The sequence below is a fragment of the Aspergillus welwitschiae genome (genome assembly GCF_003344945.1).
Source record: "Aspergillus welwitschiae strain CBS 139.54b unplaced genomic scaffold BDQ94scaffold_1, whole genome shotgun sequence".
Taxonomy (NCBI): domain Eukaryota; kingdom Fungi; phylum Ascomycota; class Eurotiomycetes; order Eurotiales; family Aspergillaceae; genus Aspergillus; species Aspergillus welwitschiae.
The window spans coordinates 514,078-536,174 of NW_020798695.1; the positions used below are offsets into that span (position 1 = coordinate 514,078).

General features: G+C 50.5%; 10 protein-coding genes across 10 annotated transcripts; 5 read left to right on the plus strand and 5 right to left on the minus strand.

Moving 5' to 3' along the window:
• Window positions 1-76: 76 nt before the first annotated feature.
• On the minus strand, window positions 77-734 carry BDQ94DRAFT_132468 (uncharacterized protein). Its single transcript, XM_026764066.1, has one exon. It carries the CDS (start codon window positions 635-637, stop codon window positions 371-373), a length of 267 nt encoding a protein of 88 aa, XP_026632162.1. The 5' UTR covers window positions 638-734; the 3' UTR covers window positions 77-370.
• A 1,321-nt stretch (window positions 735-2,055) lies between these two features.
• BDQ94DRAFT_132471 (uncharacterized protein) lies at window positions 2,056-2,608 on the minus strand. Its single transcript, XM_026764067.1, has one exon. It carries the CDS (start codon window positions 2,397-2,399, stop codon window positions 2,151-2,153), a length of 249 nt encoding a protein of 82 aa, XP_026632163.1. The 5' UTR covers window positions 2,400-2,608; the 3' UTR covers window positions 2,056-2,150.
• Window positions 2,609-4,138: 1,530 nt separating this feature from the next.
• Window positions 4,139-5,774, plus strand: BDQ94DRAFT_132474 (mitochondrial import receptor subunit). The gene is made up of 3 exons (XM_026764068.1): window positions 4,139-4,312; window positions 4,419-4,557; window positions 4,634-5,774. The coding sequence occupies exons 1-3, from the start codon at window positions 4,162-4,164 to the stop codon at window positions 5,688-5,690; spliced, it is 1,347 nt and encodes a 448-aa protein (XP_026632164.1). The 5' UTR covers window positions 4,139-4,161; the 3' UTR covers window positions 5,691-5,774.
• Window positions 5,775-8,238: 2,464 nt separating this feature from the next.
• BDQ94DRAFT_164910 (uncharacterized protein) lies at window positions 8,239-8,859 on the plus strand (the record flags this gene model as incomplete). The annotated part of the gene is made up of 1 exon (XM_026770147.1): window positions 8,239-8,859. The coding sequence occupies one exon, from the start codon at window positions 8,239-8,241 to the stop codon at window positions 8,857-8,859; it is 621 nt and encodes a 206-aa protein (XP_026632165.1).
• A 923-nt stretch (window positions 8,860-9,782) lies between these two features.
• On the minus strand, window positions 9,783-11,303 carry aspf4 (allergen Asp F4). Its single transcript, XM_026764069.1, has one exon. The coding sequence runs from the start codon at window positions 11,073-11,075 to the stop codon at window positions 10,086-10,088; it is 990 nt and encodes a 329-aa protein (XP_026632166.1). The 5' UTR covers window positions 11,076-11,303; the 3' UTR covers window positions 9,783-10,085.
• A 1,937-nt stretch (window positions 11,304-13,240) lies between these two features.
• BDQ94DRAFT_2228 (isocitrate lyase/PEP mutase family protein) lies at window positions 13,241-14,941 on the minus strand. The gene is made up of 2 exons (XM_026775259.1): window positions 14,497-14,941; window positions 13,241-14,437 (listed from the first exon to the last, which is right to left on the minus strand). The coding sequence occupies exons 1-2, from the start codon at window positions 14,629-14,631 to the stop codon at window positions 13,661-13,663; spliced, it is 912 nt and encodes a 303-aa protein (XP_026632167.1). The 5' UTR covers window positions 14,632-14,941; the 3' UTR covers window positions 13,241-13,660.
• A 312-nt stretch (window positions 14,942-15,253) lies between these two features.
• hosA (histone deacetylase HOS2) lies at window positions 15,254-17,139 on the plus strand. The gene has a single exon (XM_026764070.1). The coding sequence runs from the start codon at window positions 15,375-15,377 to the stop codon at window positions 16,827-16,829; it is 1,455 nt and encodes a 484-aa protein (XP_026632168.1). The 5' UTR covers window positions 15,254-15,374; the 3' UTR covers window positions 16,830-17,139.
• Window positions 17,140-17,298: 159 nt separating this feature from the next.
• ssuA (RNA polymerase II subunit A C-terminal domain phosphatase) lies at window positions 17,299-18,855 on the minus strand. The gene is made up of 2 exons (XM_026764071.1): window positions 18,767-18,855; window positions 17,299-18,547 (listed from the first exon to the last, which is right to left on the minus strand). Exon 2 carries the CDS (start codon window positions 18,415-18,417, stop codon window positions 17,530-17,532), a length of 888 nt encoding a protein of 295 aa, XP_026632169.1. The 5' UTR covers window positions 18,418-18,547; window positions 18,767-18,855; the 3' UTR covers window positions 17,299-17,529.
• Window positions 18,856-19,221: 366 nt separating this feature from the next.
• BDQ94DRAFT_2264 (nicotinamidase) lies at window positions 19,222-20,521 on the plus strand. Its single transcript, XM_026775268.1, has 2 exons — window positions 19,222-19,382; window positions 19,442-20,521. The coding sequence occupies exons 1-2, from the start codon at window positions 19,332-19,334 to the stop codon at window positions 20,099-20,101; spliced, it is 711 nt and encodes a 236-aa protein (XP_026632170.1). The 5' UTR covers window positions 19,222-19,331; the 3' UTR covers window positions 20,102-20,521.
• A 420-nt stretch (window positions 20,522-20,941) lies between these two features.
• BDQ94DRAFT_164916 (GIG1 family protein) lies at window positions 20,942-21,967 on the plus strand (the record flags this gene model as incomplete). The annotated part of the gene is made up of 4 exons (XM_026770148.1): window positions 20,942-21,203; window positions 21,281-21,463; window positions 21,559-21,743; window positions 21,827-21,967. 4 exons carry the CDS (start codon window positions 20,942-20,944, stop codon window positions 21,965-21,967), a joined length of 771 nt encoding a protein of 256 aa, XP_026632171.1.
• Between the last annotated feature and the right edge of the window lie 130 nt (window positions 21,968-22,097).

Below are 22,097 nucleotides of genomic sequence, written 5' to 3' on the forward strand. Positions count from 1 at the left end.
CGGCGTCTCGCTCAGAGGATTTTCTTTTCTTTGCTGAAAAGATGGGCTGTCTTGCCCAGAAAGCAAAATGGGAAAGGTGAGAAAAGAAGCCGCCAGAACGGGGTGTGTAGAGACGACTCCGTAGAGAAAATGAAGAGAGAGAGAGAGAGAGAGAGAGAGGACGATAAACGCTGTGGTGGGTCAGGAATGCCTGCCTTGTCCAATTTCGTGTTCACTTGTTCTTTCCCAATTTCACATTGTGTCTTTCGTTTGTTCTTCTTCTTCTTTCCTTTCTTTCGATCCTGTTTCTCCTTCACTACGGAGTACTAACTAATTTTTTTTTGGTTCCCATTTCTTCCCGCACATTTGTTCGGCTGTGACATTATCGCCCTTACAGACCAACCCTTTGTTTCTGATTGAGACGCCCACCTAGCACCACCATCAGTCCACACCCCATCAAATAAGCTCCGATAATGCGCATGTTAATTAGACCTGCGGAACCCAAGAAAAAAAAGGGGGAGGCAAAAAGTCTCAGCGGTGAAGCCCAGTCCCCGGTCGGAGTGGGACAACAGGAGCTTCTAGAAAATTTCCCTGGGATTTCCCATTGGGGCCTCAGCAGCAGAGGCATCCATCGAGAATCCATCTGGCAGCCCACCATACCGCACTAGTGTAAGGACGCGGTCAGATTCTGACGTAGTTCGTTTCCTCCTATCCGGCCGGTGGAGCTCAGCTGTTCCCGACAGGGGAAAGGGAAGGGGAAAAAATAAATATTATGAGAATTTATGATTTAATTTTAATTTTTTCTTTTTCGTTCTGATTATTCTGTCCCCATTATTATTATTTTTGATTATTATTATTATTCTGCTTCTGGTTCAGCGCCAATCACCCCGGTTGGTCTTTTCTTCAAAAAATAAAAATAAAATAAGGGCACAGAAAATTGAGGGAAGCTCTCAAGTATATATTAGACGCCCATCTGACCTCGTCTTCTTCCAATCCTCTTGGTTTCATTCAACTTCAATCCTCTCAAACAACTCGCGTGCTACACTACATCAACCGCTATTACTATTACTACTTTCTACCACCACCACTACTACTACTACCATCACCACGCACATCACCCATTACCATCCACAACTACATCACCATGCCTTCCATCGGTGGCTCTACCTCTCAGTTCCCTCCTTGCCCTGGTCCCCCGCCAAAGGGCCCTCTTCCTCCGCTCCCCAAGTAAACGCAATGGGCAATTCACTTGATATGAACTTGACGACCGACAGACTCAACCGGTTCAACCACAACCCTTCCCACCAACTCCGCCAGGAACAGTGACAATGTGGACCGGTTCGAGTCTCTCATGACATGGGAGTTGCACCTTTCGGCATATGGTTATCACGATTTCGTTTTTGGGACATCACACTATGGCTCTGCTCCTTTCCACTTATATACCTTTTATTCGCATTCCTCAACACCTTCGATTCTCCATCTTTCGGAACTTTCTGACTACCACCACCACACGGAATCCTCTCCTGGGCCGGTGTCTAATTCTCCATACAATTCTCCGGGAACACGCGCAGGCGCTCTCTGCTCCCATTCTACAATGACGTTTTGACATTGCGACATCGAATCGTTGCACTGCATCAGCTCACGCGGCTGTTGAGTGATCGGCAGATCCTATCGCACTGCAGGGGGGCTGGATTCGACGAGCAAGAGGGACCATGATGCTGTGACTCGCTATTGGTTCCCCACTCTCGGGCCATTTATCTCCAACCAGCCTTGTCAGCAATCGGACCCTGCAACAAAGTGATGACGACAAGACTCGCGAGCATACGAGTTTCATGTGCAAGTTCGGGTAATGTTCATCGACCAACCCAATTGCAGCATGGATCGCACGATCCCCACCGATGTCAATGCGTTGTTCAGAAACCTTGGATCCCATTCGCACATGGGGTTCAACAATTACTTAATCGGTTTTATTTCCTTTTACCATTTTCTTTGTTATCATCACATTTGGGATTTGAGCTTTATCTGAAATCGACGGCATGTATAATAGACTTAATATACCCAGCGGCATTTCGCATTCTTGGCTGCGCTTTGACATTGCTAATGAAACTATCAAATTCTTTACCATTTACTTGCCTATCTTACAATCCTAAACGTATAGAACTGTAAGCATCTTATGATAACTGCATTGCAGCATTGCATGGTGCATTGCTTGAGTAACCTGTGTGACCGCGGGGAACCTCCCCCCCCAAAGAGATCGACAGGAAGCGCACACACACAGGGCAACGTTCAGCAGCGGAGTAACAACAGTCCAGCCCAGCAGGGATTCTGAAAATAGCGCTGCGATCCCCCCTCCCCCTCTTGTAGTACGGAGAACCTCCATCCTCTAGCGCCAATCCCAGCCAGTCACTCTTCTGGCGCATGTACCGCACTGAATTGAGTAATCAGATAGCGGCATTTAGCAAGATTATGACTCGATCATACGGTGATCCAAGCGAGGAAAAGAAAAATAAGGACAATGGTAGACACCCGCCTCTCCCGCAGTTCCTTATCAGTTGTGCTGCAGTATTGCTTTTTCTTACTTGATGCAATAGTTTCTGCGAGGTACGCACCCTGGCCTGCGCGGCCCGGGTGGCGCACCTGATACGACGGGCTCTACCGCAGGACTACTACTAGGAACCGACTTACTATCTATGCTGGTCGTAGTATCTAACTGGATGGATTGTTTGTTGCAAAAGACCCGTCTCAGGACCCCTTCTCCCACCCAAGTCACGGAATCTAATCTCGTAACCGCCAAGCAAACCACATGCCACCTGCATTGCATATGTAGGAAGCCAAGCCATGCCATGGATGAATGGATGAATGGATGAAAGGATGCGGATATCCTGACGATAAACAAATGCTGATCAATGATAAGCTGATAATTTAATCCCTCCCTCCGTTGATTACTGTGTATGTATGTATGTATGTATGTATGTATGTATGAGCTACTATCTACATACCTCATCCAGCTCAAGGAGCGGCCCACCTGTGTGTGTGTGTGTGTCTGCCTAGTACTAGGTGTCTAACCGTGCCTTGATTGCCCGCTTTTCGATATAACGGGTATACGTGGCGGGGGTGGGAAGAGGTACCTAAGCTCCATATTACTATTTCTGCCTTGTTTCTACTCTTGTCTTCCACGTTCTCTAAACCTTAGTTGATTTAGCACGAATGTCCGATCGCAGGTCAACTGACCTCGGATGTACCTGGCTTGGAGCCTTGTCTGTTTGAATTTTTTTGTTTTACTATTATTATTTTTTTTATTTATTTTCCCACCTTTAACCCGTAAAGTAAGCAGGGACTGAGCGTTAGTTCATTAGGCCGTTGTCAAATCCCGGAATTGAGCATGTCATGCCATGTGCTGAATTGGATGGCAGAGAAGTAGTAAAATTAAATCTTACTTTCTTCTTGTAATTATAGCGCTAAATGGGTGGGTTTCCTGCGTTTGTCATTCAACTTCTGCAGACATCTCTTGATTAACTGTGCGGGAGCCAGTAGATAGTAGACCACTAGATTAGTCGTTGACTACTACTAGTAGTAACGGTGTAAGTAGGTGTGGCTTGAGTATCGCGTATACTCCCGCCAGTCAGTTAATTTGGCTGAATAGCTAGCTAGCTAGTTATCTAACTACTTGCCTCGTACTCCGTTAGCTTCAAACTCCCAGTCCCTTCTCCTATCATCAATTACGATCGGGACGCGGATGCGAAGAAAATCACTCATAGTTAGTAGATCAGTAGACTGACTCCCTCGCCTAAAAGGAGGGGTTGATGACACAAAGTGAAACCAGAATCCCATGGATTTAATTTACTCAATGCCATCATCTCAGATATCCGATGACCCCTACTTTGCTGTTTGTACTGTATCTGTTGCACTGGCCAGTCGCACCAACCACTTACTAGATCAGGCAGGATACTATCTACGTCCTGATATGCGTGGGATAGATCCACAACATGCTCCCTCCCCGCTCTGTATTGTGTATACCATACCTCCAGAGTAAGTAGAGACGCCGTAGATAGTTGATGCTGGAATGGTTGCCTGTCAGCCTGAGGCGACCAGTCTCGCCGCCCGGCGGAATCTCCACGTGATAGCACCGGCCCAACAACGCAACCTCCATCTGTCTGGCCATCGCCGCAACGACGGGAAAAGATGGTTCTGGAACTTCATATTTGGGGTCCGGCGTTTTCATTGCCGTCTATTGATGCGCAATGTCTCGCCGCAATCACGTATCTGTCCCTGACGGTGCCCAAGGATGCCTGGGTACTCGTCGCAAGCAGTGATCCTTCCGTGTCGCCGACTTGTATGTTTGTCTGAGTGGTTTATTCTCCGAATACTAGTTTCTGGAGGGCCCCTGCTCTATGCTCGTGGGCTTCATGACGCATTGACTAACATTATACTTTTTGCAGGCGAACTACCAGCCCTCAAAAATGGCTCAACATGGGTAAGCCGGTTCCGCAATATCGTCGATTACCTCCGTCAGTATTCGAACGGCGACTGGGACCTGGATCAGGGTCTCAGTGGGATCGAAAAAGCAGACAACACTGCGTATGCTTTCCCATACCCCAGTATCTTGATATAATATGTTCGGGGGAAGAGGCAGATTCTAACCGATCATCAACAGCTTCTCCGCCTTCCTTGAATCCCGCGCTCAATCCCTCCTCGACCTCTCTCTCTACGTCACCAGCCAAAACTACTACAACTGCACCTCTCCCTCCTACGGCGCCATCCTCCAATGGCCCAACCAATGGATTCTCCCTCCGAAACTCCACAGCGCCGCCAAAACCCGCACCGAACATCTCGGCCTCTCCTCCCTGGACATACAAGCCATCGAAGACCAACGGAAACGTGACCACTCCGCCGCCGTCGCAGCAGGCCAGATCCCCAAGAACCTCATTCCCCAGCCACGCGACACTGTTTCATCCCTACTCGGCAAGACGGCGCAGCAGAACCAGTTCAAGCTGGAGGCGTTGACCGCGGAACTGTTCGAGCCACTCGAGGAAATCCTTAACGGGAAGGGATACTTCCTGCACACTCGCGAGGACGGACCCACGAGCCTGGACTGTCTGGCCCTGGGATACCTAAGTCTGGCACTTGTGCCGGAGCTGCCTAACTCCTGGCTGAGGGATGCGATGCGCAGCAAGGCACCCCAGGTGACGGCGTACACGGAGCGAATGGGGAAGGAGATCTTCGGCGTGGTTGAGCTCGAGCATGCTCTTCCCACAGATGATAATCAGAGATCACGATCATCGATTCTGCCTTGGCAGGCACCGCAACGAGCTCGGTTGGCTACGATTGGAAGCACCCTTTATAACACCCTTGCGGATGCGACGCCTATCTGGAAGGATATCCGTTTGAACAACCGGATGAAGGAGGCGATTGATGACAACGGGGAGCTGAGCGGGATTGAGCGCAGGACGATGTCTGCGTTTGCGGCGGCACAGTCGAAGGATGTGTGGCTGTCGGTTGGGTATGCTGTTGTGAGTGTTGTGGCGTTTGTTGGGTATCTTACGCTTCAACCGTCGATTCGGAAAGGGTGGACCCAGACTATTCAAGCTGTGAAAGAGGGGGGTGAGGTTGAGGGTGAAGGAGAAGGTGAGGGTGAGTTTGAGGTGGCAACTGAAGGGGAAGGAGAAATAGATCTTGAAACGGACGCGATGAATATTCTGCGTGAGCTATAGTGTATATTAGATAGATTGTTTCATTAATATTTCCTCCCCTATTTTGAGGTGTAAGATTAGCAAACCAGTATCTGTTGAATCCTCAGAATTCCAAAATCCCCAGCCGAGCGTAGTACACTGTATATCGTGTAATTGATGCGATCATTCCTACTACTCCTACTCCTTCATATATGATACTAATATCCCCACTTGCTTGGCCTTATAACTACCAACAGTATCCATATATTTGGCGTATATTTAGATAATGAGTAAATCAATTGCACATGTCATAGTCAGGAGAACATTCGCTCATCCACCACCATCTGAACACAACCCCCTTCAATCCTCACATAAAGATGGTATAGTCTGCATATTACATAAGATCCCATTTTATGTGGTTCCAGATGGCGAGATGAAGCCAGGGATTACAGTCAATTATAAGCATAGCTTGTGGAAAGTCATATTTTTGGAGGGATAAGTGGGTCAGATAGAGATATAGTGATAGAGGATATACTAGTAGACTCTACTATGATTGATATTTGTGGTATGCATGTAGCAGTGGTTTGTCACTTATATTTATACTTCCAGACTGCCTTTCTATTTAGCTGTCTATCTACTCAATAGTATTTCATCAGATCCTAGTCTAGAGAACTAGTCATACAAGAGACAAGGCTTACGTACGTATCATGCTCATAGATACCAAGAAAACATGTGTTACTTCTGATCTGAATGGAACAAAGAAAGATGATATACCGCGGAGTTTCTACCCTCAACAACAGACCTACTTTGAATCATGTAATGTGAGAGTTCTCTACTTACTAACATCAACAGTACGTCTGCCAGACACCACCTCTCCTCCTGACTGGCTGACTGATCTGGGCTGTAAACGTAGAGTTAGTCTCTTACAATGCGCATTGTGAGCCACCCCTGGGATCTCCGTTTCCTACTCCCTACGCATGGTATGATTTCGGAGCCCTGTCCGTCCCTAGTACTAGCGAGGTGTATGCGGAGTGCTAGGAGCCCACAATCCACGCTACTGCAGAGGGGCGATTTCTTCCGAGACAGGAATACTATGCTCTGTAGGCTGGGAAGGACCTCCCATGAGAGTGAAAGTGTTGATAGAATGGTCCCCAGGTACGTCCATAGATTGATCAATTTAAAGCAACCTAAAGGAGACATGTGAGAGAATCGGCTAGTACAAGACATGATCATCTCACTCGGTCCCAACCATCGGCAGACTTGGACGTCTTGGCCGACTTCCGTTGGTCCTATCTCCTAACACCGACGTCCACACACCTTCGGAAGAATCTTGGTATTCACCAATATCACCAGATACGGCATTGGGAAAATAGCGTAGAGAAAGAGAAGGGCTTGATCTTCCTCGATCGGAGCTAAATTGGCTGATTCAGGATGATGCATTGCATCCGGACAATAGAAACCGCGACCATCACCTGTAGAGCTAGGACATACGTCGGGCCAAGGGAAAGGCAATAGAGAGTCCGAGGGACTGAAGTGAGGTTCGATATTAGGAGGTGTATATTCAGGGCGACTACCCCGCCAAACATGGCAGTGATGGCTTCTGCGGGAGAGATCATGGTGAGAAAGAGAGAGATTATAGGAGAGATTGGGAGGGAGGGAAGGGGACTGATTCCTAGATATGGGAGAGTCTGGGATCCCTGTTCTCCAACTAACTAACTACATGACTAGCGGTTGCTCAGGCCTCCAGCCTTACAGGGAATATCCTCCGGATGCGGGGTGCACATGTTAAATGTCCATGGGGAATCTGGAAGGTGAACTCGGCTCTAAAGGTATACATGCAATATCTACCTGTTAGCTGTTGGCTAACACCCCAACTTGGTGATAATTTGATGGTGAGATAGCTGCCTACTTCTTTCACATACCTTACCGTTATAGATCTAGTTGAAGAATTAGGTCCACTGAATGACAGACCCATCGAACTGTCCAGGAAGACACCGTCACACTGGGATGAAAGCGTTAGACCGTTTGGGTTCCAGCTTCGACCAAGATAGATTGCTTTGGGGGGTTGCACGCGCAGGCCTCTCTCAGCCTGCCTCATGTGAGCCCTGACTAGCGCTCGAACTGGACCCAAGTGCTTTGGTGTGCAATGCGATACCACGCAGGTGAGACACTGACAGGGTTAGAATCCCTCCGGCTCCGCCAGCGATCTGATTTATGGCCTAAACATGGTTGGCTAACGGCTGTGTGGGTAGGTGAGGGGCACAGTATCGCTACAACAATTTGATGATTGCACTTCAACGTCGAATGACTGTAAGAAGTATCGACAACTCCGTAGACAGGCCAGGGATGAACCTGAAAAACCTGAACCTACCATCGAGTTTAGTGGATATAGCTCGGTCACAGTGCAGGGGTAAGGGAAGCAACTCCACAGTTCTCGCGACACCTTCAAATATTGTGTAAGAGACAAGGCAAGGGCTATAGCCATCTTGAGTTGTTCCATAAGCTACCCTGCAGTGTCAATGCAGCTATAAATACTCTGCTTCTCTCCTTCACTAGCACTCATCAGAACTCACCCTTCCCAAGCCCTGAAATGAAGCCCTCGGCATCTATCCCACTCTTCTTGGCTGCCTTGCATTCGTTCTCATTGCCTGTGAACTCCTATCGAATTTTTGAATATCAGGGGGACAAATGCAATGGCGCAGAGCTCAATGTGCATCGACTTGCGGGCCCTAGCGCTTGCACGAGCCTGAATATCAGTATTACCCAGTCAGTATTCATAAAGATTGACAACATCCACGACGACCAATATGACGTTGTCCTCTATTCGTCTGATTCGTGCGATGGCCGAACCGTCGGCCTGATCCACAATACGAACGGATGTCTCCCTGCGGATGTGCCAGGCTTCGGGAAGGCCCATTCGATCTGCGTGGTCCAAACTAGCAGTCAGACAAAGAAGCTTTGCCGCGCTGATGAGGAGTTGGAGTCGGACCTTGAATACAATATGGACAGCCTTCGAGAGGGGACTATCCAGAGCCCAATCTCGCCCGGGGTATTTGTCACTATCAAGAAAGAGGACCACGATGAGGATGGATTCTTTACTAGCGACCTCGCTGCGGCGTATAACGTTCCCGATCTGGAGCCTGTCCATGCCAACAGTACCCTGCTGGCGTACGAGGGCAGCGCAGTTAGCCCATTACACCTGCAACAGTAGATAGACACCTGCCGTTCCCATTTTTTTCGCCGCTAGCATACGTCAATCCATCATTTTGGGTCAGAACCCTAGGTAAACAAATTAGCAGTAATCCCTGGTGGAGCTTTCATGAAGGAGCAAGCATCTTAATCGGGGCGTACAACCTCGGCACCTCCAGCCTCATGTTTAGAGCCAAGTCATATGTTGTATTGACAAACTTTGCACATGTCATTCTTCAGCTATTAGTAATGCTGGTAGGCGTAGAGTTATTCCACCCTTTCTGTGCAGGGGTTTGTATGATGATTTGGCATTAGATAGACTCAACTGCCCGTAAGTAAGATTCTACAAGAGCCCCAGAGCGTGTCAGTTTAGATAGGCAACCGGGACACACTAGACAGGGGTTCAGGTGGTGGAAGTAATTAGTGATACAAAGACCGTATGATGGACTTAAAATTGGGATTATACATGACAAATTGGCATTAACCTTCCCAATGTGGTAGTTGTTGTCGTAATGCAATGATTTTTGATTAGTAGCCAGCCATTTCGAGTATTTAGTTAACTACTTGAGCAAAGTGAGCGAATCTAGCGAATAATTCAGCTAGCTAGATCCTGGTCATATGTATTCATGGTCTTCTATATTTCTGATTTTTTGCTGAGTTTTCCGAATTTGAATTGAGTGCGTTTATGCTATGTATGAAAGGTATATATCAAGTATTAGGTAGTTATATCTCAAGCTCCCATGTGATTGCATGCAGAGTCTGAGATACTAGTACTTAGCCAGGTACAGGGAAACATAAGCAGATAGAGATGTAGCGATAGGAGATCCGGGTTCAGCTAAATAATTAAGTTCAAGCATGATTTAGGGGACTAGGTGAAACATAGAGTACTCTACAAGTATATGCAAATCGAGTAGGGGTTTAGTTTATTCGGTTACAGTATAAAGTTTAAGAATTAAAAATATACACTAGAACTTGATCGAGTATACTGAAGTTACTCATAACTCAATAATCACGGTGGTATATGGATGTATGTACAATCGAACGTATCAAGCAAGCAGATCCTAGCAGCACGGCAAGGGTCGGACGTGCAATGTAACCCTCACTTCCAGCTGCGAGGGACAGACCCCGAAGGACCCGGTGCAGGCCTGCACACACACAAAAACACCCTAACCCCAAGCCAAGTTTACCGAAGGGAATATTTGAAGAGAAAAGAAAAAGAAATCTGAACGAATCGATGACGAGACACGTCTATTCGAAGTCGATGGTGACCTGGAGACGGACGGGGCCGGAGGACAGGGAACCACCGATGCCATCGGCAGCAGCAAGGGCAGCAGTGTAGGCGTTGATGACGCTGCTGGCCGCCTTGGAGATACTGGAGCATCCGGTGCCCTGGTGGTCGCAGATCTTCATACCCTGGATCTCCTGGCCAGCGTTCTGAGCCTGGATGGCAGACACATCCCAGCCGGACCAGCCCTCGTTGCTAGTGTTACCGAAGTCAAATTCACCCCAGGTGCAGGAGTAACCGCCGTACTGGTCAGTGGGGAGCTTGTCACCCTTGGCAGCACCCCAGCCACCCTGAGAGTCATCGTCGAAGGCGACGTAGCGGGAAGTACCGGGCTTGATGGTCAGGGTTAGAGCAGAGTTGCCGTACCAGCCGTTCAGACCTCCATCGGGTCCTATCTTGTTCCAGAAGACGACGGTCCAGTCATCAGTCTCACTGCCGTCGATGCGGACAACGTGCTTGTACTGGCAGGCGTTCGAGGCGTCGACCTCGATGATGTTGCTACCCCAAGGGCTGCCGACATTGCCGGTGTAGTAGATGGCGTCGGTGGTGCGCTTGCTAACCGTGGACTTGCCGAAGCCGGCGCGAGAGTAATCGCCGGACGACAGGGTGTCGGTCCAGCTTGAGCAGGATCCGCTAGCAGTGGCTGCGCCGGAAGAGCTGGAAGCAGAAGGAACCGCCGAGACGGAGGCGATGACGGAGCTGGCGACGGAGACCTGGGTGGCGGCAGCTTCAACAGACACCTGAGTAGTGGCAGCCTCAGAGACGGTGGTGGCGGCGACACCGGACCACTCGTTGATCCAGGAGACCTTTTGACCGTCGATAGTAGCAACGACGACATCACCGACGTCACGCTTGTCGTTGTGGTGGTGACGGCGTTCATGGCCGTGCAGGCGAGCAGTAGCGGAGCCAGCCGTCAAAGCGGCCAGCAGGAGCATGGAGTTCTTGAGCTGCATGATGTTTGTGTTGATAGATATTGAACTGAATGGGTATCACAGGTGTTTTCTTGGAACAAAGCAACCGTTTCAGGGTACACGATTGATGAAAGAGAGTGAGTAGATTGGGAAGTAATGAATGACGCGAGCAATACCAAGGGGACGCTCAGCCTTGAAACAAACACACACAAAGGAGTGAGATGTGTACCCGAGAAGGAGAGCAAAGCAGTTGCAGAGCAAAGAGGGAGGGAGAGGAAGAAGAAGAAGGGAAGAGCCGGGGGGGAAAGAGGAGATAATAATAAGAAAAGCCAGAGGGGGGAACAGAAAGGCCAGGCCCAGATCGTAGAAGGGGAGTTTACCGTTCAGTTCGTTACCATCAATCCTTTCCTTTCACTCTGCATGGTTTTTCACTTTTCCCGCATCAAACGGTCCTCTTCGTATCAAGTTGGACCTGTAATTGGATTTCATTAAATTAAAAGGGGGTCGATCAGGGGAGTCACTTGGCTTTGGGGGCGATTGATTGGTTGTAGACGAGCATCGGTTCCTGAGCTTGCCGTTCGGATGCTGCAGGTTGGCTTGTCATTGGTGGATTGGACCCCACTTGGGGTCTAAACCCAAATCCTTCTTTCGTCTGCAAATACGGAGTACAGCATAGATACCTCGATATAGCATGGTTTGAACTCGATTTATTGACCCGGTAAACACAATAATTACCCACTTATTTTCTACCTTCGGATAAGGCCCGACTGTTAGTATACCCATCTAGCAAGAAGTATACCAAGTAACATGAACAGTCAATGGGAGATAGTTTATGCTTTGTAGGTCGAGACTCGCAATCCCTGGAACCGCCCCGCCGATCACGCCTGCCGTGGTACCAATACCGTACGGTGCCTGGTACCTTACAGATGCATCCAGGTTGTACTGGGTGCTGCATCGTGTTCAGGTACCCTCTCCAACTCATCCACACCGTCTCTTGAGTTGTCGGTGATGCTGAGGACCTAAGCCTGTCAATAATCCACAGGAAGTGAATTCCGTGGATCTCTTCGCCCAACGATCGATCAGTGGACGCCTCACACGATAGGGCGGGGTTTGATTAGATGCATGGAATCCAGTTGGAATGCTGCCCGATCGCAAGAATCCGACAGAGTAAATCGCAATGCTTATTGATACGTCATTCAGACAATTATCCTGTTGCTCGATCAATTTCACACACACGAACAAGTCACTCAACTTCCAGTTAATGTTGCTTGGTCGAATCCCGGCCTGGCTGCCGGTTACCCAGGAGAGAGCCAGCCTATCGCCACGTCAAGACCCACGTTGGACAGTGATTTGATCCGATGGACTGACAGTGGATAATATGTCGAGGGGAAAGAATGCAGGCCAGACCGTGAGATTGCACACACACACACCGTAAGACTGGAGCCTGCGTTTGGGTGGATAGGCAAGGAAGGGCAGTGACTTTTGCCCTCGTTGCATCCACCTTGAATCTTTACGGTAATTTTGGTATAGCTGGTATAGCCTCAGGTAAAAAAAGGCTTGCAGGACCCCTAAGGGTCCTGCTGTTTTGCCCACCAAGCGACCCTGAATGCCACGGCTTAACCCCAATTTGACCCTGCCGCGGACCCTGATCAAGACCCCCAAAATCCAGGGACGGCGGCAACCGGAATTCCAATCATCCTGCGCAGTCATGGTCAGCATCCTCAAACACCCAACACCAACCATCGAGTTGCTGTATGTATCGAATTCGCTGGTCATCCCATGCACCATCTGGTCCGCGGGCCACTAGAGTTTAGCACAGCGACAACTCGGTAATCTTCAGCCCGTGTCCGAGTCCACCCCAACTGTCATTGCCTGTTGTTGGCCCGTGACCGGCAAGTCTGGGTAACGATAGTCGCTTAATCCACCGAGGGGGTGCGACTTGCCAGGTTCTGGCCACCGAAAACTGGCTGGACTATCGAACGTTGTCTTGGATTTTAATGGCAACTAGTCTAGCTCTTGTACACATAAGTGAGAGCGTTATCCTATGCCGCTCTATATCTATACTACTTCTTCACATGTAAATAAATAGTGTTTCCCTGGGTCTCTGTCCCATGGATGCCGACGGAACCCCCTTCTCGGTTGGCAGGCGTTGATGACTTTCCAACAGTAAGCCACGTTCGGTCCTCAACATCAGCCGACCACTTCCTGGATGGGTAGACAATCTCCTTTTCGGCCTGGGGGCCCCTCTAAATTTAGAGACCAGCTGCCCTGTTCGAGACGAGGAGCGGATACTATTCCTGTCGCGGAGAGCGACTCGTCAGCTTCAATTTGGGGCCCGATGATCCGGGGTGACTAAGCACCTCCTTTCGGATCCCGTATCGTTGGCCCTAATTGGGATTAGACAATTGCCTGTTTGGTGCTCAGTCAGCACCATTCTGTTGCGACAATTCTTAGTAGTGAGTGAGCTACATCCTCATTCTGTCGCCATAACCTCGAGACGAATGGGCTCCATGTCTTACTGCTCGCCTGGATCAGATCAAGTCAAACATATTTACATCTATACAATTATGTACTAAACCTCAAACAGGTCCCCAGGGTATGTACTGAGCAAATCAATGCCGTCAAAACTACTTCAGGTCCACCCCTCCGTCAAAAGCAGCACCACCGGCCTGCGCATCCACCTTCATACTCTCGTCCAATCCACACACACGGAAGAGCATCTGTGGTGTCATCTCCTTGTCCAACCCAGGGATGCCGTCCCTCTTCAGCTTCTCCATCGCCTCGCGCATCGCTGCAACGGCAGGTCCCAATGCCGCGAACGGGAAGATGATGATGCGGAAGCCCATCTCCTTGGCCTCGGCTGCTGAGATCGACGGCGTGGCCCCATGCTCCACCATGTTCAGTAGCAACGGCCACCCCGCCAGGTCCTGAATCACTTGCCGGGCCATCTCCCTGGACGTAATCCCCTCGAGGAATCCAACGTCCGCGCCTGCGTCGCGCGCAGCCCGCAGTCTCGCGACACTCTCCTCATAGCCGTGGGTTTGGAGGGAATCTGTCCGGGCGATCACAACAATATCACTGCCAATCCGCTGGCGAGCCTGCACTGCTGCCCGGATCCGCGTCACGTAGGTGTCCGTGTCCACGAGAATCTTGCCAGCGAGATGTCCGCAGCGCTTCGTTTGTACCTGGTCTTCTATGTGGAAGGCGGCGACTCCGGACCGCGAGTATTGCTCGGTCGTGCGGGCGACCATGATGGGTCCGCCGTAGCCGGTGTCTGCGTCGGCAATTACGGGAGTGCTAGGGGAGATGTTGGAGATCATTTCAGCGTTGGCGCGCATGTCGTTGAGAGTGCAGATGCCCAAGTCTGCTTGACCATGGACCGAGGCAGCGGTACCGGCACCGGTCTGTAAAGAGGGATGAGCTGGTTGACCAATATTCGAACATAGTGACATTCGCCACTTACCATGTACAGAGCGTCGAAGCCCGCGGAAAGGGCGACACGGGCTGACAGTCCATCGTAGACTCCGGGGGCGACGATGAAGGAATCGGGGTTCTCGAGAGCCCGGCGAAGGGAGGTAGCTGCAGTTACCATAGGCATGATGCAGGCTTTGTAGAGGGAAACGTTGGTCAAGAAATGGCACCGTTCTATAGGAGTTGTAAAGGGTGCGCCGATGACGTCGAGACTTGTTGCTGGCGAGGAGGATGGTGCTGCTGGCTTTATAGACTTGAGATCGCGTGGGCTGACCGTTATCGCCTTCCACAGTCTCTGCACGGAGTATTCTATCTGTGATCTAGACGCCTTCTTTTGCCTCCGAGTCTGCGATTGAAGGAGAATTTAAAGGTGAAGCCCATGGGAGCCCACCCGACATCGGCAGAGGTTAGGTAATCACTCGGGGATGGTTCGGCATTTGAGCATGACTCGGTAGTAGCCGAATCCTGTCAAGTTGCTGCAGATCGTTGAATCGTCTATTCCCATAGTATGAGAATTTTTATCACCATTGGTGCTGTTCTTTTAGATAGCTGAAAGTATTCTTCCGAGCCCCTGATACTACATTATATCTCCCGTAGTCCGTAGTGCTGAGCTTATATCGCGGGCTGCAGGGATTCCAAAATCCACGGCCAACCAGCGCAGGTGATCGTCGGCTTTTTCTGCCGCGAACTCGAACTCCAACTGCACCTCCGTTTCTCTTCGGCTCTTCTTCTCCCCGCCACGTCCATTTCGCCTCCACATCCACTCTCCGCGCATGCAAGCATGATCTGAACTGTGAAGCGCCTCTTCTTCGTATCCGATCGGACCTCCTCAACTACATTTCCTCCCACAGCCCTCCGATATCGTTCCTCATGGCCCGCTCTGCCATTGTCCAAGAATACGCCCCTCCGTCCTCCGCACCCACCTTCTCCGTCGACCGCAAAGTCACCCACGAGCGCCAACAAAATGGCATTTCTCGCCCCAATGGATATCGCGTCTCCTGGCATGCCAATCCCGCCGTCGAACCACACCACTTTGGCCAGTCCCATCCCATGAAGCCATGGCGTCTGACCCTCACAAAGCAGCTGGTCATGGCCTACGGCATGCACCATGCGATGGACCTCTACCTGGCGCGCGCAGCCACCTACGAAGAGCTGGCGGACTTCCACAAATCAGACTATCTCGATTTCCTACAGCAAGTCGTTCCCGGCGATATGGAGAATCCTGAACAAAGCGAGAACATCGCGCGCTTCAACTTCGGTGACGATTGCCCCATCTTTGACGGCCTCTACAACTACTGCTCCCTCTACGCCGGCGGTACCATCGACGCAGCCCGCAAGCTCTGCAACAACCAGTCGGAGATCGCAGTCAACTGGTCCGGTGGTCTACATCACGCCAAAAAGGCCGAAGCCAGCGGTTTCTGCTACATCAACGACATCGTCCTCGGCATCCTGCAGCTCCTCCGCCTGCACCCGCGCGTCATGTACATCGACATCGACGTCCACCACGGCGACGGCGTGGAACAAGCCTTCTGGTCCACTGACCGTGTCCTCACCGTCTCCTTCCACAAATACGACAAGGACAACTTCTTCCCCGGCACCGGTGGCCTCGACAGCACGGGGCCCACCCATCCCCTCAACCCGGGCGCCCACCACTCCGTCAACGTCCCCCTCCACGACGGCATCGACGACGAATCCTACATCCAACTCTTCCGCGACGTCGTCGGCTCCTGCGTCGAAGTCTACCGACCGGGCGCCATCGTCCTCCAATGCGGTGCCGACTCCCTCGGCTGCGACCGTCTCGGCTGCTTCAACCTGAACGTCGCCGCCCACGGCGCCTGCGTCGCCTTCGTCAAAACTTTTAACCTCCCTCTCCTCGTCGTCGGTGGCGGTGGCTACACCCCACGCAACGTCTCCCGCGCCTGGGCTCACGAAACCTCCATCCTCATCGACGCCCAGGATACCATCGACCCTCACATCCCCGAAACCGTCACCTTCCGCAACCACTTCGGCCCTGACTTCTCTCTCTTCCCGCCCCTCTCGGAAATGCGCAAGCTCGAAAACAAGAACCCTCGCACTTATCTCGCCGGCTTGCTCCAGTCCATCCGCGAACAGCTTCGATACATCCAAGGTGCCCCGAGCGTGCAAATGAGCTTCATTCCTCCGGATATTCTCGGTCTTCGCGAAGACACGGAGAAGGAAATCGAAGAAGAGACAGCCATGATGGAGGAGGAGCGCGAGGAACGATCTGGTGGTGGTAGTTTAGGGAAATCGAGTCGACGGAGGGATTTGGAGAGAGGTGCTGGGCAGCGGGGGGAGCTTTTTTAAAACACCTCTTCCTCTTCATGCCCACGTACACACTCTTTTCTTTATTTATTGTTGTGTCTGTCTCGCATTTGAATATGTCTTTGGAGTTGGTGGGTTGGAATCTATTGGGCTGGATGATGGCGTTTTTTTCTACCTTGTCTAAAATTCATTTAATTGCGTTGTTTATACGTTTCTTCTTGGTGGATGGTGGGCTTTGGTTGTGTGCTACTTATAGAAAGTATACACCTGTATTAGAGGGGAGAAGGAGGAGGAGGAGTAGGTGGTGGTGGTGGTGTCATGATATCCATGTGTCTTGTATGTTACAGGTGCTAGAAGTGTCTTTAGAGAAGATGAAAAAAGAAACATCAGGACATATCGTCGGTATGGTTGTATAGCTAGCTAGCTAGCTTTATCTGGACCCTCAGTATGTAGAGAGATTTAAGGAACCCTTTCCCGGACCATAAAAGAAGAGATTAATGTTCTTCATATCGGAGTCTTTCAGAATGTATTGCAGGTTATAATCTATTTGAGATAGGTAGGCTACGAGGTGCAGGATTAAGATACATGAGAGGACAGATACTAGTTGAAAGTAATTGATAGTATTCCATTACTTAAGGATGAAACATTATTTGCATCTGATATAGATCTAAGAGATCTAGAATCATTCAAATAAGCCGACGCCGAATGCATACGTAGTGCTTATGCTTAAGCTTAGGCTGGACTATAGCCAAGCCAGTGTCCACAAAGCCGGCAAATGAGGCCATCTCTCCTGCCACTCAGCCAAGATATCAGGCACGCGAGCATCGAAATTCCGTCTCGCCTCACCGACTCCGTTCTCCCATCCATCGGCACCATTCGTCTTTCTCTCCTGCGAGGCAGCCTCGTTTAACCGATTCGCTAGATCCAAGATAGCCTTGCCTCCTACTAATGCCTCTTCGTGATTATCCTTAATATCCACGTTGAAGACATGCACGGGCCGGTTCAAGGGTGATCCCTTATTCATAAGATCGTCTACCACGGCATCCCAGCACCGTTCTTCACAGGTGATGATTACATCGACAACGCCGCCTTCAGTACCTAGGGCGCCCTTATCGCCCTTCGAGACGTGCTCGACGCGCGGCTGTCCCGGTACCCAGTCCTGGAAGCGCTCCGGGCCCCATTTCAAGTTACGGTTGCGCTCGAGCATGTTCAGGAGGCCGTTGTTGCGGTAGAGACGCTCGTCTTTGGAGAGCAGCTCGTCGTACATTTGAGAGTACGAGGTTGTGTTGAAGTTGTAGACGTTGGGTTGGGTGATTGAGGGCCCGGGCAGTCGGACTAGAGAGCCCGTCCCGAAGGAAATTACAGGGAAGGGACTCGTCGCTGTGGAGAGACGGAGGTGGGCTTCCATAGAGCGGTTCTGGTTGGAGGCGCACACGGTGCAGAATCGGAGTTTATATGATGAGGATGATGAGGACTCCGATTCTGGCACTGTGTTTTTGTCCTCGTTCGTCGTGGAGGTGGGTTGAGGTTGAGTTGTTGATCCCATGGCTTCTGGGGGTGGTGGGGGTGGTGGTGGAGGGGAGGGAGCGGTCGCAGTGCCTGCACTGGACAGTCGGGGGTCGTAGGCCATGGTGTTTGTTATAACCGCGTTTGGTGTGACCGTACCGTAGGTTAAGTGGTGTGATGGAATTCGGCAAGTGATCGTTGGGGTATCAAGGAGGCTGGAAGGTGTGTTGTTCACTAGTAGGGCCCTGTAATGACTACTGACAATTAGAATCCGCGGCAAAAAAAAATTTGTAGAGACTCAATGGCAGTGACAAAGAAATATAGTGAAAGGGGGTGCAGAATTCAGTAAATAGTTGCGTAAGTAATTAAAGTTTGTCCGCATAATGTGCTAAGACAGCTCCAATATATAAAGATTTCATCATGCTGCGGGGGAGGGTTGGAGTGGACTAGATAGATGCTTTGCATATACATACCTTAGAAGAGCCTCGCATCATATGCAATTCATTTACGCTGGTCTACTGGGTGTGGGATGGACGAGTTGATGAAGGGCCGCAGCCCTGAGTTGACAAGATGAAGAAGTTTGCGTCGGCGGATTTCGCGCGCCTTTTGTGGTCATGTGCGCTGACTCAGCCGCGTGCTGTCCCACTACGCCCGATTGGGACAGCTCGAGCTGTGGATGGCGATGGAGGCTGGGCATGATCTCATGCGCGAGAGTCGATTTTGGCTTTTAAGTGCTGGAGTGATTTCTATCTGCTTTCTGAGACTCACTCAGCTGCCTGAGATGAGTATCAACATGCGTTCCCTATCGACGCCATGATTGCCAGATGAGACTACTTCGCACCATCGAGCGGGGTCTAAGAACTAGTCAGGCCGTATGATACGATGATAGCTGCCTACAGTTCTCGCTTCTCCCAAAGCGACACTACTTGTCTGCATACATATCAAACCAGACTGGTCTAGCCACTGTAACGGAGCTTGGCTCTGACAAAGATCACGATACTAAATAACGTTGAAATTAAACAATAGCCACTATCCAAAATGAAGGCAGCCTTGATAATCGTCGACATGCAGGAGGACTTCTGCCCTCCGGTTCGTACTCTCCCCAACCCCCAACCATCGACCAACTCTATACTAACAAAACCAACCAGAACGGCTCTCTCGCCGTGCAAGAAGCCCGCGCCCTCGCCCCAACAATCAATACCCTTCTTTCCAACCCCGGCTTCACCCTCCGCATCGCATCCCAAGACAGCCACCCACCCAACCACATCTCCTTCGCCCCGAACCACCCACCACCCAACAACCTACCCTTCGAGCACTTCATCGAGATGAGAAATCCCGCAGCAGGCAAAGAAACCGAGACCAAGGCTCAACGGCTCTGGCCCGTCCACTGCGTAGAGGGAACCAAAGGCGCAGAGATTATCCCGGAAATCGACACCAAGAACATTGACCTCTACGTGCGAAAGGGCATGGATGCGCGGGTGGAGATGTACTCTGCGTTTGCAGATGCTTTTGGGAACCTCGATGCGGAGGTGAATCGGTCGTCGGTGGATGTACATTTGAAGGGGGCTTTGGAGGAAAATGGCATTACGGATGTGTTTTGTGTGGGTGTCGCCGGGGATTATTGTGTGAAGTTTACGGCGATTGATGCTGCACGGGCTGGGTTGAGGAGTTATTTTGTAGAGGATGCGGTCAGGTGTGTTGATCCGGGGGAGGGGTGGGAGGAGGCGAAGAGGGAGTTGAGGGAGGCGGGGGTGGTGATTGTGAGGTCGGATGGGCCTGAGATTAGATGGTTGGTTGGGGAGTTGTAGTGGTTGTTAGTAGATTCTTATGCGTATATGGAATATGGGATGTGATGGTCATTGCAAGATGTATGGAATACTTGACTTGATTACTGTATGTGTGTATGTGGTGCTCTTGTGCAGGTGTATACCGTCTTGGACTGAGCGTTATGGTCGGGGACTGAGCTATAGATAAGACAGACCAAGATGCGCCAAGTACTCTATAAGTAGGATTTAGTGGATCTAGACCACATGGCCTATAATGCCAAATATATAACAATTTGCTAGCCTAGCCATAACAATAAGGGAGCAAGCAACGGCCACTTGCACCGCCAAACAAAGAAAGGACCGTGGATAGCGACAAGTCCAACCCTGGCAGACAATCTGACAGGTCTCCACAGTGGAGTTGGCGGACGTTGCAACGGCTTCCAGATCACCGTCAGCTCAGAACAACAGAGAATGAGAAACGGAGATACTTTGAGTGTACGGAAAATCCGACGATATTCGCGTTGGGCTTATAATCCATCGCGTTCGATTTGATTAGTTATTCCCCTCTCCTTAATAACATTACCGTCAATCCCTTCTGAAATGGGCAGCGGGGCGTCGCGGCATCCCCATACTTTCAATAATCAATAACTCATCGCCACCGCATCCGGAACCGGTCACCGTTTATATCAGCTCTTACAGCTCTATTCGGTCGGTGCTTTTCTGTTCTTGCTTCTCTTCTTTCTTTTCACCGGTTCGTTTGTCTTACCTACTGCCTGCCTTATACATTAGATGCTGTTCGCTTTATAAACTCGGCCGTGGTTAGCTGGTCTCTTTTACTTCGCTCCAACACCTCCCGTCTATCGATTGAGTCAGACCATCGCCATGTCGTCTGCTGCAACCTATACTACCTTTCACGAGGGACTTAGGTCTCCGGATGTGAAAGTCTCAACCAAAATCCACAGCCCTGCAACCAATCTTCCTCCAAAACCTCTACCGTACTGGCTTGTCAACGTCCCCCGGTCACAATGGACAGCAGAATGTCCCAGCTATCTACGCGACACGTCGCAGAAAAATATCGAGGTGCTTTCGACCCCTGACGAGCAATACCGGAGACAGGGGTGGGAGCTAGTAAAGGAGATAGTCCGTATGTTCGACCGAATGAAGCCGTGCGTCAGGGGGAGGACGTGGTCCGTGAGTGGTCCGCTAATACATGATGGACAGGGTCCAACCAGATCGATCGGTTTCAGCGCCTTCCCAGCGATTTGAGGAGGTATCTCGAGTACAAGGAGCAGATTATCGCGGAGTATGGATCGATCATGCGGTTTGTGGTGAAGGAACGGCTTCGCTGGGGTGAAGGGACGGCGGATGATCTGAAGCCCAAGGGGCGGCCGTTTGAATATGATGGTTCGTATTCAGTTGTCTCCTTCTCACTGTTCAAATGAGTCTTGGACTGCCTGCGTCGAGATGAGATGAGTGCTAAGCATGGTTGTGATGGTCAGAGGATATCCGCATTCTTTACAATGACTGGCCGTATGGAGTCGAGGAAGGCATTGTTCACTTGGTGGTGTGGACAAAGTTCGAGCTGGAGGATGATCCGGTCACGGATGACCTAACGCCACGCGCACGACAGGAGATCGAGGAGTATGTGCAACGGACATTTCTCTCACGGATGCCAGCCGATCAGGTATGTATTGGCTAGAATGTTGGAAGGAATGCGCCGGGGGTGGTGCTGGGCGATGCTTTTTCTTGATGCTAATACGAAGGTAGGTCATCTGGTTCAAGAACTGGAAGTCATTAAAGTCAGTGCATGCCGTGGAGCATTTCCATGTCATGCTGCACCATCCCGAAGCGGAATTCCTACGGGAGATCACAGGAGGGGATGCTCCGCTGAAACGACAGTCGGCATGAGTAGATAGATGGATGGTTTAATGGTGAAGGGTTAAGGGTTAATCCGGCATAGAGATAGATGAGATGGAGCCCTAGGACTGGGATCTAAAGAAATAATACCAACCCATTATAGAGGCCAAGGGAGCGATCA

What these genes read in the sequence shown, in the direction of transcription:
- BDQ94DRAFT_132468 (XM_026764066.1), bottom strand. Translation starts at nt 637, where the DNA reads ATGGTGGGCTGCCAGATGGATTCTCGATGGATGCCTCTGCTGCTGAGG.
- BDQ94DRAFT_132471 (XM_026764067.1), bottom strand. Translation starts at nt 2,399, where the DNA reads ATGCGCCAGAAGAGTGACTGGCTGGGATTGGCGCTAGAGGATGGAGGT.
- BDQ94DRAFT_132474 (XM_026764068.1), top strand. Translation starts at nt 4,162, where the DNA reads ATGGTTCTGGAACTTCATATTTGGGGTCCGGCGTTTTCATTGCCGTCT. An exon ending in TCCTTCCGTGTCGCCGACTT is followed by an intron (nt 4,313 to 4,418) that starts GTATGTTTGTCT and finishes TACTTTTTGCAG; the next exon opens with GCGAACTACCAGCCCTCAAA. An exon ending in GAAAAAGCAGACAACACTGC is followed by an intron (nt 4,558 to 4,633) that starts GTATGCTTTCCC and finishes GATCATCAACAG; the next exon opens with CTTCTCCGCCTTCCTTGAAT.
- aspf4 (XM_026764069.1), bottom strand. Translation starts at nt 11,075, where the DNA reads ATGCAGCTCAAGAACTCCATGCTCCTGCTGGCCGCTTTGACGGCTGGC.
- BDQ94DRAFT_2228 (XM_026775259.1), bottom strand. Translation starts at nt 14,631, where the DNA reads ATGCCTATGGTAACTGCAGCTACCTCCCTTCGCCGGGCTCTCGAGAAC. An exon ending in GCTTCGACGCTCTGTACATG is followed by an intron (nt 14,438 to 14,496) that starts GTAAGTGGCGAA and finishes CCCTCTTTACAG; the next exon opens with ACCGGTGCCGGTACCGCTGC.
- hosA (XM_026764070.1), top strand. Translation starts at nt 15,375, where the DNA reads ATGGCCCGCTCTGCCATTGTCCAAGAATACGCCCCTCCGTCCTCCGCA.
- ssuA (XM_026764071.1), bottom strand. Translation starts at nt 18,417, where the DNA reads ATGGCCTACGACCCCCGACTGTCCAGTGCAGGCACTGCGACCGCTCCC.
- BDQ94DRAFT_2264 (XM_026775268.1), top strand. Translation starts at nt 19,332, where the DNA reads ATGAAGGCAGCCTTGATAATCGTCGACATGCAGGAGGACTTCTGCCCT. An exon ending in AGGAGGACTTCTGCCCTCCG is followed by an intron (nt 19,383 to 19,441) that starts GTTCGTACTCTC and finishes AAAACCAACCAG; the next exon opens with AACGGCTCTCTCGCCGTGCA.